The 16,200-nt window shown below is 40.6% G+C and overlaps 1 protein-coding gene across 2 annotated transcripts in view; it reads right to left on the reverse strand.

The window, feature by feature from the left end:
• antxr2a (ANTXR cell adhesion molecule 2a) overlaps positions 1 to 16,200 on the reverse strand; it is an 83,729-nt gene that overhangs the window by 54,199 nt on the left and 13,330 nt on the right. For both annotated transcript variants that reach the window (XM_085476393.1, XM_085476394.1), the window contains 4 exons: positions 14,274 to 14,354; positions 11,256 to 11,316; positions 10,920 to 11,015; positions 6,787 to 6,856 (listed from right to left, as the gene is read on the reverse strand). In XM_085476393.1, the coding sequence (XP_085332519.1) occupies positions 6,787 to 6,856; positions 10,920 to 11,015; positions 11,256 to 11,316; positions 14,274 to 14,354 (308 nt within the window). The remainder of the gene's footprint in view (positions 1 to 6,786; positions 6,857 to 10,919; positions 11,016 to 11,255; positions 11,317 to 14,273; positions 14,355 to 16,200) is intronic.

Raw genomic sequence — 16,200 nt, forward strand, 5'->3', positions numbered from 1 at the left:
TTTAAGCAGGATCCGCTCTGACACCTCACCAACTTGTTGATGATCAACTTGTGCTTTCAAATTATCTATTACTTAATAAAGTTATATTAAAAAAAATAAAATAAAATCTTTATTGGATATTTGATGCAGGTCTTTCATATTTAAGCAGCTGGTGCATTTTAGGCAATGCTACAGAGGGCAAAATATTCTATTCATTTATTCTATTCTGTTATGTGTGCTGCAGATACACTGACACTTTTATAGTGACAGTCAGTGAAGGATTACAACGTAGCAGGATGAACAAAATAATAAGTAAATGTAATGCTCTTTTAGTTTTAGGTCAGCGGTCCCCAACCAATGGGCCGAGTCGTTTGGTACCGGGCCGCCAGAGTTGAGAGTCGGGTGTGAAATTCATGGTTTTCAGGGTTTTTAATCGTTGTTATTTTATCGTTTTTATCATTAACTCTGTTTCCCTGGGTCTTTTCCCATGTGTTATGAATAAATCTTCTTTTTTTGGTACCGGTACTGGTTTTATTTTGTTGTATTTATCCGCGACACCTTACGCTGACAGATTAACTTTGCAATTCGAGGAAAAAGCATGTGGGAGAAGTTTTCACAAATCATTAACAGGGAACTAAGAAACGCTCTGGTACTGCTGGGAAGGCTTTACTTGACCTGTTTCAGGTTCCTTTAAACTGTTAGTAATGTGCTACATGTCTTTAAACCTACACAAAGAAAAAGGTCTTTTTTTGACTGAAAATGAATGAATGGTAACTTTAAGAGTTGAAAACTGAAGATTTTGAATGAGAATCAGTTTTCTTCCATCAGGAAGCATCACTGGAAACGCTGCACGCCTCCGTAGCTCGGCGAAGATGTTCTAGGTCCCTGCATGTTAACTAAGCGCTCGCGCTGAATGGATGAGGGGAGAGGCTAATTTAGCTGACACCATCAATCCGTGATAATGGTGGGCAGGTTGTTAATCAAGCTGGAGGTGTGGACCCCGCAGTGTGTAGGGTGGAAAGCTCCCAAGCGAGTTACACTGACGAACCCACTTCTCCCTCGGTCGACAACGCCGGACATCTTTAACGCACCACAACCCAACCATAGTGAGCGAGGCCTTTTTTTCTCCTCCCTCTCTGAGACACTGACTGCTAATTTACCAAGTTACTGTTGAGTAGGCAGAATGTGCTCTGACACAGAGGCATAAGTCATAGATCCTCTTCTCTTTTACACACTTTTATTTCCACGAAGACGACCAAAAGAATATAGTAATTGCGTGGCCAAATCTATTAAAGTGTTGCTCTAATGATTAGTCACTCTGCTGCTCGCAGAATATGAATCTATGGCTTTTTCGTTAGTCAGTTGTAAAGTTCATTTTAAAAATGTTTAAATGCAATACTAGCAATTTGATTATGGAGAGGGGGGGTTAAAAGGTTTAAAAGAATTTAAAGAGGCAACCCAGTAACTGAATAATTGAAAACAGAGCAGGCTGTCATTTAACTTTTCCACAGTAAAAGCCAATGAGTGACACTGAGGAGAGAGCTGCAGCTGCTGGTGGGTTTGTAGTTATGTTTGAATAAATGGGAGCTGAAAGGGCAGACTGTCACAGGGCTGAGGGATCGCTCAAAAACAGACACCGCTTCCCAGGGACACCGGCTGAACGGCCGAAGGCTCCTTCCCGCCGCAGACCTCTGGCTCCGCATTGGAAAAAGTTTGTCCCCAGGCTCGCTATAATTCATCAGAAGGTAGGCCTTCTGTGACGCTAAGCTTTGGTGATGCGATGCAGCTGGAGCGGCTGACAATGGTGACGCTAATGGCTTTCAAACTTCCCTTAAAGATGTGAAAATTGAGGAGGGTGAATAATTTACAGCAGAGCATATGTGGGGCCTGTCACCCGGCATCCAGGAATCATCAGTCTGTATGTGTTTGTGTGGCAGAAGTTCTGAAGCTCAGTTGATGGGAGGGATCGCCTCACGAAGCCTGGACAGCAGATGAGAGAATGTGGTCCAGACGAGACAACCGCTATTGCTCTAAAAATTGGCTCCCCGTACAAAATTGGAATATTGACCGGCTTCTTATAACCAATAATCCAATTTGGTGATAATACCAACTGAGAGCACTTCTGATTGGTACTTTCAGCTCCACGTACATTCCCTCTCGTGGATGGATCTTATTAAGAGACAGGAAACAGGGTTCGCCGCTATTCTAGTCTAGAAAACGTGGCAAAAAGATCCCCAAAGTCATGTAGGAAAGGGATCTGTTTACCCATCGTTGAAGATCAAAGGTTGGACAGATTTACTGAGACAGTCAAAAAGGCTTTTAGAGAAATCTGCATTAGATTAAGGGAATATAAAATATTCTACCAATTTTACAGTTAATCAGAAACACCAAGAAAAAAAGTTAAAAGAAAGACCAAACTCCTGGACAAACCTGACCAATGGAGACGTAAAGCAGAGATGGGTGACATATGTGCACTCGCACCAGGTGACCTGCACCTACAACAGGTTTGAGTGAATTTGAACAGAGAGCATTGGCGCTGTTAAGTATAAAGTGCCCTGGGCTGCTCGATGAGGTTGGCCCAGGCACGGTCGGTCGGGTCCAGATCCAGATTCAGATCATGTTACAACCAATCAACAGACACGAAGCAGGCCTGTGCTGCAACATGAAGGGATATTCAGACAATAGGACATTTCAATCAAAACATCTTGATACCCCCCGGGGAGCACACGGGGTGACGGTGTTCTTTGCAGCAGCACGTCTTATTTATCCACCAGCATATCAGCGTCACTGCACCTGCTGTGTAAAGCAGCTGTCACGTCCCTCTTCAGGTATTTTTTTTGTTTCCACCATTACTGTGAGAACACTTCGTGAGGAGCACCAGTGGGGTGTGCGGGGTCTCCTAATGGGGATGCGCATGGAGGGCTGGAGGAGGGAGCATAGAGTGTCAGCAGATGCCAGAGTTTCAAGCCTGATGCCACAGCTGTCAGCACAGATGACGCCTCTGCCGTGAGTGCTCCCGCACAGCTCGATGACCGGGAACGCTCTGATTCCTGGACGCCAAAGCTAGATGTGGTGCCGTGTGCCCCGGGACCCCAGCGGGACAAGAAACCGCAGCTGAGGACCTCAACTCAGTCGACTGCTGTATCTGAAATATGTTCCCCAGCAACTTATATCTGTGAGGCAAAAACAAAAATTCAAGCAGTGCTCGCGAGGACAAGGCCCCATGTGTAACAAAACATGGCTGGAAAGGGGGAAAAGGATTGTGCGATGAAATGACAATTCTTCTCCGGCTGAGTAGAGCCGTGTTAAAGGAGCATCCTTTGCGGCGGCAGTGGTGATGGAGCAGAAGCAGACAGATGGAAGGAGAAGGAAGTTTCTGGGCTCTGGAGTTCCACGCAGGTGGTCCGGGGTGCAGGGATTGTCACTGCATGGTGAATTATTTAAATGGAGAGCACGGAAAAGGGAACGGCTGCATCTGTCGCACATCCTTTTAAAGCCCCTCCAGCAGATGTGTTTACTCACCACCCGTACCAGCTAACTACTTAATGGGTCATCATCGGCAGCCAAGAGTTAATTAAGCAGGCCTTTTGCAAATGGCGGGTACGTAACATCAGTGTCAGCTCAGGTCCTATCAGGTGCTGGAGACCTGTGATGTAGGGCGTCCGCTTCATCTTTTTACAGGCTGAACCAAAACATTGTGTTTGGCTGCCCTAAGCTCGACTCAGGAGAAAGAACCTGGACAAAGTCCAGCAGACGCTTTGAAATGCTGAGAAATCCTCAAGGCTTCTCAAAACTCTATAAAAATATAAAATATATGCATGACTTCACAACTTTATCTGTGCAGTAAAAAATTACAGACGTGTCAAATGACCTTTCTAAAATTCTTAAGAAACCTTTTCAACTTCAGGCTCCTTCCTCTGTTCAGTTATTGCAGTGCTAAAATATTCAGACAATAAATAACCAGCTCTAATTATGATCTAATATCATTTTATTTTATGCAAAATGGCCAAAATGATCTGTCAAATTTCCAAAATATAAGAATTTATGTTTTCTTTTATATTAAAATCACTGAATTCTTCCCGGTTGAAGAGATTTAAAGGTACCTAACCATATAACCTGGGATCTGGGATTTTTGTGGCATTCAACTGAGAAAACAAGGATGAATCTATTAAATCCATCAAATAATGACTTGATCGATTTATCCACAATCAAAACAACTGATAGTTATATAGTGATGTAAATGATCTTTTTTCTCCCTTATAAAAACATGAAAAGATCTTTTTAGACTTTATAGACTGAAAATAAAACAGAAAAATAACCAATTCCATGTACAAGCAGTACAACAAACACTGAGGGTTGTTTAAATGCATGCTTCTGTACTGACAGGTCTGCAAACAAAAAACTTCATAGGATATTTTGACTGTCTTATAGATTTTTACTAGCTGAAACCAGGAAAAATATTTTTAAAATTCCATCTTGTAGGGTCTACCTTACAATATAAAGCGCCTTGAGGCGAATGTTGTCGTGATTTGCCGCTATTTAAATAAAATTGAACTGAATCTCGATAGGTTTCCTTGCAAAACTCATGCTTTTAGTGTAATTAAGTGCATAGTTTCCCTTAAACTGAAATCTGGTATCTATACTTGAGTCAAAGTATAGATACCGGGGGGGGGGCAGCAGGTCCTATCAGGCTTACTTTGCTCATAGTGGAAAGTAAGGAATCTCAGAAAAATTATGCATGGTTACTTGTAATAAAAATTGATTTTTTTCACCGCTGTTGTAGTTTATTTAATGTAAACTCCTCCTGTTTTGCAAAAACTGTATGTGATGGATGGAAATGGAGATCATTTTTGGATTCAGCACCCTAAAATTCATAAAATTGACCAAAAATATGTCATGCAACTGAAAATAATTTTTTTTCAGACCTGTGTTATTAATGCATTGATGTATGTTTTTGCATTTAAATGCTGTTTCTTAGAGTCTGTATGTGTATGCTTCCATCTCTTCTCTGTAGTTTAGGCCACTGTTTTTATAAAATATAAAAAAAATGAAAATATCATGTTTTCATGAACACTTTAGATTTTTGACATGAGCGGATTAACTGAGGTGAGGTTCAAGTTGGATCGGTGTAGTTACGGCATCGCCGCCGTCATACTGTATTATACACAATCTCATTTAGAGCTGGAAGACCTTCAGGAGCCAGCGGCACTCATAATCATACATTTTTGATTGGATTGCAGTCAGCAAGGACATTAAAATCTGTTGTTCCATCTATAATGCCTTAGCGATCATCTGCTATGGTTTGGGATTATAAGAGATGCCGTTAAAATCAAACAACAGCAACGCGGGCTGGAATGAACGCGTATTTGCACTGTTTTCACTCGAGTGTTTGCGGCTTGTATGTATGGGGTGTTTGTCTCTTCTACACTGTTTACTGCGTCTTTACGCGTTTTAACATACAGCTAATTTACAGACTTAGGAGCTGATTGTTTGCACAAAAGACTTTTGAAAAACTGAGTGGAAAAAAATAGAAAATGTGCACGAGAGAAACCAAGACTTTAATCTTTCAGTAAAACTTTAGAGACGTGTGATTTAAATAAAAACAAGAAGAAAACAAACAAACACAGAGACCTGAGCTGCACAAAAGAAGCTTAAATTCTCCAGAAAAGGGAAGTTTGCTTTTTTTGGGGGAAGATTCTTGATGTGGGTAAAAGGGGAAGTAACTACAACAAAGGACGTGACCTTATATATGATTCACCGACTGAGTTAAGCTTCCCGAATTCAACATAAAGCTGAAAAACAAACACTGAGATCTGGCATTTATCCTACACAACATTCCTTTCTTTCCTTTGCCGTAACAATTTATAGGGCAGCATATTGAATCTATTTAGATTGTCCCTATTTGTAGACGCCAGCGCGATCCTGTCATTGAGACTTCACACGTCTCTTCTTGTCATCGTGCCAAGATGAAAACATAAATGTATCTATAGAAACACAAACGAGCTGCATATATCATGTCATATGTTTCTGAGAACATGCTTCCTGAAGACACTGCTGCATTTCCACGCACAGTGAATATTTACAGCCAAGAAAGTTCACTTTTGTTCATGCTCACCAAGTGTTATGGCAAAAAAAAGAATATACTGAAATATATATATTTACCTTGAATAATTTTAAATGTCTTGATTAAATTAAAGGTGTGCACGGAAGCATAACCTCTAGCTGACCTCGCCTTTGCATCATATCTGGAGGTCTGTTGTGTTGGAGCTCTGCATGATATACACATGAACCTCTGCCTCATCAGGTGTTGAGCAACCAAACTTAGCACACAAGTACATCTTAGGTCAGTGAGGGGTTTCATCTCTGATGATGTCATCATGTTACCTAGGCAACTACTTAAAATGTAAAAAGTAAGGAAGAGATGTAAGAAAAAACCCTTCAACCTTTCTGAAGTGAGTGAGCCAAAAGTTAAAACGCTGTTTCGATAAAGAAAGTGTGTAATAAAAACATCAAAGCCACAGCTGTGGACAACACTGCACACATGACTGACACATATGTCACCTGTCATGGTAGGTGATGAATCTGATTTTCAATTCACGATTACAATAAAATAATTACACTCAGTAAAATTGATCTTTCTTCTTCATGACTCGAACAAAAAGATTTAAATAGAACAGTTACAACACTATGATGCATTATACTATATCACATAAAGCTTTCTCTGATATTTTAGCATCACTGTTAGCAGAGATTCCACTGTTTGTGACGGCTTCTCCATATACGACAATAAAACAACGTCCTACTTACTGTCCGACTTCATAGAGCTTCGGGGCGGGACACAGCAGATAGTCATTACGCACCGTGCTCGGCTTCTCAGCTGGAAGAAATAAAAAAAAAGTTTTATTATTAACTTTGCAGATTGTTTAATGAGGTAAGTACGGATTACGCATTGTAACACAGTATCTGTTTATGTATCTGTGCTTGTTCTGTCTACACAGTCAAACATGAAGGAAACCCTCGATCACCACGGTGTAACACAAAGCCAGTTAAACTAAACTGTCCCGTTAGAAAGTGTAAACCATCACGAATCCATTTCACCTGCTCTGGTGTGATTTAAAACACAACAGGTCCACTGGAGGACCAAAAGCAAGACAACATTTTTGATGGTGGTGGACACAGACCATTGCTCTCTCCTCACCTTCCTTACCAATTGTTCTCTAGTTCTGGTCTACTGGTGACACAAGACGGTAACTGCGTCCAGTACAGGTTGGGTTTGCGGTCTCGCCCAGTATAGTCTCAACAGTGTGCAGCAGAGCAGTAGTTACGTAAGGAGAGCTGGAGAGGGGCAGCATCAATCCAACAGTAAGACAGGTATCTGCTGCTTTGTGAGAGGAGGAACAAAAGCAGCGCTGCCAGAGCCCCACAGGATGACCTCCGCTCATGGTGAACCTGCCAGTTCTGGGGTTCTCAGGCAACCAACAGCCTTCTGTGAGCCTCTGCGTTATCCTCCTAAGACCCGAACTCTTCCACAGCATGCATTTTTAATTTCTCTTTGATATTTGGGCTGATTGGGGCCCGATGAATGTAAAAACAAAGAATTACCAGATTTTTTTTACCTTATTTTTGTTTTTAAGAAAAATGAGAGCCACATATGAGGATATTCGTTTAAAATTTCGATAGAACAGTAGCAGTATAACGTCCTCGTAAGTGGATATCAGGCCCTTGTAGAGCAAAATTGAGTATTTTGGTCTAAATAACCCAAAATGTGATGTCCACATATGTGGACGCCAGGTCCTAGGAGGTTAAATAGACCTGTATCTTTCCCATTTGAATAAAAATCAGTGATATTGTCACATTTTAACTGACTTGTGTTAATGAACATTTCTTCTACGCTCAGGATGTTTTATCCTATGAGATTTTGGAACTGGGACTCGATTGGGCACAAAATAAAATAAATGATTGGATTATAATCTGAGAGCGTTCATCAGCACAGGTTGACAAAAACCTGAAGCGTCTCCAGTCACAGAGGTCACTCTGATGATTGAAACTTGTTCCTCCTTTTCTACAGAGGGATCCAACTGGTTTGAGTGAAGCATCTGCTTCACATATGTGCTGTGTTCCATAGCTGCCATGATGCTTGTCCATAATTATAAGGTGCCCCACTGTTAAAAAGGTCTGGACTGAACACATGCAAAAGCCAGTAAGGGAATAAATAGCCCCAAGTGGGCGAATGTGAGACAGCCTAAACTGAGAAAGGACTAACAGGAAGACATCTGCTAATGGCCGCTTCCTAAATCAGATGAATTTATTTTTTAAAGGGAAAAAATATGTTCCAAGTATTTTAGTCAAGTTGAAATGTTGAAAATCAAAAATAACTTGACAAGGATGGAAGTGTTGTCATTGGCAGTCACCGATCCCACAGATCCCACGGCCAAATGAGAGCTTTAAAAGATTGGCTCTAGGTGCCAAATCCCGTTTGCTTCCTAAAAAAAGGATTTCTTATCAGAACAGACTGCAAGCACAAAATAAGGAGCGCGGTGACCTACTGTACATCCCCCCCTTCCTTCTGTTGAATTCAGATCATTGAGATGAGTGAGATAACAGACATGTCCGGGCCGGGTTTGTTTTGCCATTTCCGACCTCTCAGCGAGATGAAGATTTTCCAACACATACTGTATTCCATGTCTGTGTCGCTCACGTTACGTCCTTAAAAGACAATAAATCCTCATAGGTTTTCCACTATAAATGAACACACATAAGATCCATTCATAGCAGTGGAGAAAGAGGGTGGAGTGTCTGTTACTGCGAGTGTGGCTCTGGGGAAACCTTTAATCAGAGTGCAGACAGCTATTTCAGGATGCAGCGTACAAAAACGTTAACCACAATTTGCTGAGATCAGTGCAGATGGAACACTTACTGTTTGCTTTTAGGGCATTGCTGAGATTTTGGGTTAGTCTGCAATTATTATTGCAAGTTTTGGGTTATTTTCCAAATTTTGGGAGGAAAAATGTCCACAGTGCATATTCTAAGGTTTGGTGGTTGCTTTGTTCTTTCCCATGTGCGCCTTTTGTCCCATCTGCCTCTGCTCTCTTCTCTTTCCCCTCTAACAACAGATGGAAGCCCGTCTCTAAACCCAGTTCTGCTGGAGGTTTCTTCCTGTTAAAAGGGAGTTTCTCCTTCCCACTGTCGCCAAGTGCTTGTCCATAAGGGTTCATATTATTGTTGGAGTTTTTCCCCATCACGTACTGGTTTTTACTCTGCAATATAAAGTCCTGTTATTGTTACTGTTATCTGATTACTTTTTCAAGTAATGAGTAATAAGGGATTACTATTGCAAAAAAAGTAATTAGATTACTGTTACTTTCCTGTAAGCACGCTACGTTACTGCGTTACTAAACTGTGATTTTGTTTGTAGCGACATTCGTGGTAACGGATGTGTGTAGCTCAACAATGGATAATATGTAGTGTGGGAGAGAGAACGAACATGCCGCATTTAAAGCGTGGAAGTAATCACATTACTTTGAGTTTTGATTCCGTAAAAAGTGACAAAGACATTAGCGTCCGCTGTACACTCTGTGTGGGAAGAAAACTTCTTTTTACAGCGAAAAAACCCCTAAACTAAACATCGAGCACGCTGCCACGGGAATGTGAACTTCACAGAAAAACCCCCGGATCCCCCCACTGACATCACCGCTGTGGCGCCGGGCAAACCTCCACTCACCCCACTCCTGATAAACAGGTGACAATAGATTTCAGAGCGACAGGACTTTGATTTTATTTATTTTCTGCTGTTTTACTTGCAACTATTTGAAAGAGTTTAAACACAAAAAAATATTTTACTTTATATGCTGGAATATGCAGAAAATAGGGTTAAATGTTAAAGAATGTCTTCAGGTCAAAGACTGTTGCATATAATTTAATTTTTGCTTAATGCAATGTACATAAAATTAAAAGATTTAAACTAAAAAAAACAATTTTTAAAAAGAGGCTTTTTCATGTGATTACAGTTTTATGATGTGAAAAAATAGAACTGGGCTGAAAAGTCTATTGCTTTATGACACACTCAGGTTGTGTATCATGTTTTCAAAAAGTAACTAAGTAACTAATTACTTTGAAAACAAGTAATCAGTGAAGTAATGGGATTACTTTTTTTAGAGAAGTAATCAGTAATTAGTTACTAATTACTTTTTTCAAGCAATTTGACCAACACTGTTTGTCAGCATATAAATAAAGATGACATTTCAGGAGACGTGACGTGAAAACATGGTCCTGCCGTGTGAGCAACGGGAAGATTCAACTCAATTTAATTTGGAACCCTTTAGTCAGAAGATTGGGAAACATATTTACTGGAAGGAGCAAAGAAATACGGGTCATGCAAAGAAAATATTTCTGTACAAAAAAGACTGGATGGACAGATTGTGGTAGACAGCCACATGATATTGTCTTCATAAAAAATTCCTTTGCGGGCATGCCGACTTCCTCTTTATGATTTTCGACTTCCCTGGTAGTTTTTTTAAAGCCATGAGCGAAATTTAAACTTACGACACTGTAAAAATACAAATCTGAGCAAATATTTGCAAAAGTTTTAGATGTGAATGTGTTGACAGCTTAGCTGCAACGATTGCTCGGTTGTGCAGGATGTAATGAGCTCGTCAGGACATTCTGGTCACTGGTAATCATGATTATATTGGACAATGTGGCTTCAGCAGTTCATTAACGGGGAGTTACTGTCCTATGATTGGTACCCGTGTTGTATATTTAAGAGTCATTTCAAATTATTAATCAATAACTGTGCAGAGTTGAATCCTGCATGCTCACCATCAGTTTACAGCACAGACCAGTCCACTTAAGTCCACCCGAAGGAACACAGAGAGTTATGACATTAAACGACTACATGGTGTATGTATATAAAGCTTTTACTCTGGGTTTTCTCCACTTACTGAAGGTTTGCTGGCCAACTATGAAGCTGCAGACGACGCCCTCATTGCTGCGTCCGAGGGCAAAGCCGTTCCCTCTGAGGACGATATCAAAGGACTCTGTGGAATGTAAACAAACAGCAGACAAGCTCGGAGGAGGAATTTTAAAAGTCTTCGCCTTTCTTCTGATGGCCTCTCATATGACTTTGCACTACCAACATTAAAGTTTTACTTGTCTGTGAGCAGGCTCAACACAATTGGAAGGATGTCATTGTTTCATTCAGCACATGTAAAAACAAAAAGATTCCTGTGGAGGATAAATCGACTTGAGTTCCAAAAACTTGATCGGGATTTACTTACGATTCACACAGACACTGGAGGGCTCCACGCTCAGGATCTCTGTGCACGATCTCTTTAATATCTTGAGGATAAGAGGGGAAGGGGACATGAAATGCAAACATTACTGCTTGAGGGCTGAGAATAAATACATCAAGTCCTGGCCGTTATCGACTCTGTCAAGTTTAGAAAACAGATTAGAGTGCAACACCTGAGAAATGTCTTGCTCCTCTGGACCTGCAGGCTAAAGGAGAGCGCTGAATATCAGCGGTGAGGAGAACAGGAGGTAGAACAGCAGCTGTGTCAGCTTTTATGGGAAAATTATGCAAGACTATTACTGTTCCTCACTTCGATTAAAAACCTCGGGGATCCTGCATTACCATATAAAGAGCCTGTGTGAGCCCACTGTCATGGAGCCGCACTATCGGCTATGATTCAATAAATCAACAAAGGACAAACTATGCAAATCCCAGTACACAGTCAGTAAAAAGAAGCATATTAACTGCAATATAGGACACTTGAACCTTTCATTTGATGTTGGGTTAAACTTCAATCTGAGAAGAGGAAGACGGAAGTGTTTACAGCAGCCTTATTAAATATGACGGTTTGATATGGAATTGTTAAAAGGGGAGAGGGTTGTAGATGACAGCTGGGAGGGAAAAGGATCTGCTGCTGTTCCTCTGTGCCACTATTTTCCCGGTCTAATTACTTCGTTGGCAGTGCGATAGAGAAAGAAAAAAAAGGGGGAAATAAAAAAAAAAACAACTGACTGTTTGCCTCCCTAAGCTTAAAATAATGGGAGGACCTCAGGAATTACACTGTTTTTCCATCTAGTGAAATTTTCCACTTGAAGAAATTCCATCTCACACATACAGAAAAAATTCACTCTTAAAGAAAATTTGGTAAATTGTTTGGGTTACAGGATCCACAAACTACATCCTCGGTGTTTTGAAGATATTAAAATATAAGCTTTGAATGCTGAGATTAGAGGCCTCCATTTGCTTCAACTCAAACAGCAGCTATTCATTTCTCTGGGATCTAGTGACAAACATTATTTACGGGCTGCAGAGGGAAAAGGAGGCAGACGTCCAAATACCCAAAGTCATCCAAATATCTCAGCCAGTGTTGTAACTGGCGGGGGTTTCTGCAAGGATGAGGCTAGTCTAATCACTTTCTGGAAATAATTAAGTGGAAAGGTTCATATGGCAATGAACTCTTTGTCATATGCATTATTTTGCAGTAAAGTGCCACAAGATAACAACTAATGGTGCAGAGTTTAACAGTCCAGTAGCAAAGGAAGTTACTGATAGCAGTTGAATTTGGGGCTTTCCCAAAAGGCCTGCAGCTCAGACAACAAAGGGTCAGTGCAGAAGAAATAAACGAGGGTGCAGAAACCCAACTTTGCTGAGCTTTTTCCTGCGAGTTTTGTCATGCTGGTCACAGAGGCGGGGTGGATCCTGCAGCAAAAGGCTGCACAGATGATCTCAAATCCTCAAAATCCAACAGTGAAGCAAGAAGGCCAACTAGTCAGGAATCCAGTATTAGTAATCAGAGAGGAATGCTCCTCGTTTCATTTGGATGCTGGAAGCGTCACTGCACTCAGCTCCTCTTCTGAGGGGACGAGCTTTTTTGTTGTTGTCCTGGACTTTCTCGGACAGGCTTTCAGACGCTTTGGATAACGGTTGGAGTGTCTCGAGACCACAAAAAACACGCACATGTGCCTTTAGTGGCAAGAGTGCCCTGTGAACAAAGCTCTCTTTCTGATAGAATAAACAGACTGAAGCATTTTCTTCAAAATATCAGTAATCATGTTCACCATTCACCCCAAAGTCTTTTATCTTCTGATCTTAACTGTTACAAACTGGGTGTCTGTACTTCTGACAGTTGACAGTATTCTTGGACTTACACATGAGAACATTTTCATCTTTGTGGTTACTCACACACACAATAGTTCAACAACAATTACAGCTGCTTTCAATGAATCGTGGCTGCACATGCACGAGCGAGACTCTGCTAACAGCAGCTGCAGTGCTTAGATTAAAAGCTTTACATGTTTCTGTGTCTAAATAAACTATAAAATTAACACATTTATAAAGAACTGGCATGAAGTATCTCCGTATTACCTGTTTATTTTTGCATTCACAAGACAAAGGTAGAAAGCAGCACTTTCCTGTACATCACAGTCGTTTTAAAAGTAGAGCCATCAATCATAGCTCGTGGTTCTTTGCATCACACAGAAACAAGTCGCACCCTTTGGCTTTGTGTGCTTCCAGCTGCATGTCTGACAGCAACATTTAGCTCTGCTCTTTTTCAGCTCATGTAAGTCCAGCTCGGGTCAGAGTGCTCTGCAGGACTCTGGGCTCAGACTCATGTGAAAATGTTGCCATACAAACCCCCACCTTGGCTGACAGCATTCAGGCTAAAAGCTGCAGCACATGGAAAGTATAACTAACTGGCTGGCAGAGGATGAGGCGGCTGTTTGTGAACGTTATTTAAACACTGTTTAAGGGACTCTCGCTCTCTGAGGGCGACTCGCTGATTTCTGTGTCGCACTGGTGGCTTACACCAGCTTTTATTTTGAAAAATCATCTAAAAAATGAGAATTAGCTCTACTGAAGCCCTGCTGCTGCACTCGCGCCTTGTGACACAATAAAAAACACAGCGTGAAGTGGATGCTATATGGACAGTGACTACTTGTTCCCATCACAGCGTGTAATTTGCGACAGAGTGACTAAGACATTTCCGTCTTTGTGTGCAAAAAGAGGACACAACGACCAGTTATTTCCACAGACATTTTCCAAACAGCTTAGCAGGAAGTCCACTGAGGTTTTGCTCTAATTTGTGAGAAATGCCAATGAAGCCAAAGGAAACAACTTTACTCAATTGCTGAATTGACAAACAGCGTGCACTATGTTAGCAGCTGAGCTGTGCCTGCATACGGAGAAGAGAGGTTCAGCTGAAACCCACAGCTTGTTAGTCTACAGCACGAACGACAAAGCTACCTCACGAAGACACAAAAAAAGAGACGTCAGGCAAACTTACAGAGTTGATAATGCCTTTGAGAGCGTGGAAGCCATCTTTGACAGGAAACACATGGTCTTTGGTGTCCGCAATTTCAGCAAGCTGTTGGTATCACGAAAGAATGGAGTAAACAGGGAGCAGTGCTGATTTAACACGGCTTTCTTCTTTTTCTCTTTATGACTGAGCTCTGTCTTTCCCTTCATATTATGGGCAGGAGGAGACAAACAGATGGCATGACTGTGGCAAACACTTTGCTCAACTATAAAAAAAAAAATTGCAGCACAAATTGGGAGCAACATTGCCATTGTTTTTGACTTAAGTTCTCATCAAAGGATCGGTTACCAATGGTTACAAGGGACAGGCCACCATGTTGGAAGAGTGACAGTAAAAATGCAGACAGCACTGAGCATCGGTGACATTAGAGGGAAGAAATTCTTGACGTCACTTTACGATATGAGCACAAACTCATCATTTGCTACGGAGACAAATAATAAATACAATAAAAATAGTGTGAACGGTGTGAGGAGCCAATAACCGATTTCACAGCCAACAGAAATGGTGCTTTTACTCCACAGTTTCTAATGACAACAAAAGCTCACAGTAAGCCTTAATAGTTACACTCCTGTGGTCTCTGTACTGCTTAATATAATATCCGGCAACACGCTAAATCAACCTTTAAGAATTTGCTATTCTGGCTTAATAGTATAAACACACTTTAACTATTCCTGTATGATCACACGTTCATTTACTGTGTATTAGTTTAGTTTCTGGTCATATCGCTAGTATCAAGTATTTGTAATGTAATTAACCTCAATTTAATGTTATTTTAAAGTTCAGAGTGGTTTAAATTTCCACGCATTCTTTAATGTTGTGAAAAACAAACACACGATGAGCCAAAAATATTAGCGTGCACCCTCTTTATGCACCCTCTCATTCCATTTCAAAAGGAAGCTTGTCCAAAAATAAAAAGTATGAAAAGTAATAACTGATCATGCGGTCTAAAAAAAAGAGTAAATGTTTAAATATCATGTCCTAGAAAGTCATGTACAGTATTCCAACTTATTTTGGGAAAATAATGACCGACCACTGGGAATGAAACTAATATTACCCTGTAAGACCCAAAGCAACAAAAAACAGGCAGAAAATTCAGATTTTTTGGAAATGAGATTATAACAAAATCCAAATTTTGTTTTTGTTATATCGTGCTCTGTATGATATATTTTTATTATATGTTTTTTGTATTACATTTGATATTTTGGGCGTTTTTGGCAACTTTTTGTTGTCAATGTTAATTTTAAAAAAACAAACAAAACAAAAAAAGAGTTTTGTCCATAACATTTTAAGATAATGGAAAGTATTGATCATTTTGATGAGATACAGGTCTCAGAAACTCATCTATCAAATATGCTACAAATGGCATTGTAGGGTTAAGATCAACACCTGAAAAGCGAGAGTGATTTAAGGTGAGAGAACTGGTCACACGTACGGGTGCAAGAAAAAAGCTTTGGATTAGACTGATTTCTGCACAGATTATTCATGAATTGTTTGGGTTTTTTTTTTTTTTTTTAATCTAATTCACAATAACATGCTGCAGGCTGAAAAAAAAGGTGAACCTTTATGCTTACAAGTTCTCCACAAGCTGCTTGGACTGAGGTGTTCCTAATAATCACAGGCATACAAAGTCTGGTTACTTTTCTTGAGAATAGCTGGGTGGCATAAACTAAGCTTTGATTACAGCAGCTTTCACAAAAGCACCACAGAGACGCGAGAAGCTGGAAAAGTCTACAGAGGAATTTCTAATGAAGCGAGTGTTTATTAATACAAACATAAAGTGTCTACAAATGGAAGAAATCCAGCGACACTGCAGCTGTTAGCAGTGGCGATCCTGAACAAACCAAACACTATAAGCTCAGTCATGAACCGAGGGGTTGTGTCTGCAGTAACTGAC

The sequence above is a fragment of the Copadichromis virginalis genome, linkage group LG12, assembly GCF_057382275.1.
Source record: "Copadichromis virginalis isolate Kocher_CV1m ecotype Utaka linkage group LG12, C_Virginalis_male_GT1.1, whole genome shotgun sequence".
Classification (NCBI taxonomy): domain Eukaryota; kingdom Metazoa; phylum Chordata; class Actinopteri; order Cichliformes; family Cichlidae; genus Copadichromis; species Copadichromis virginalis.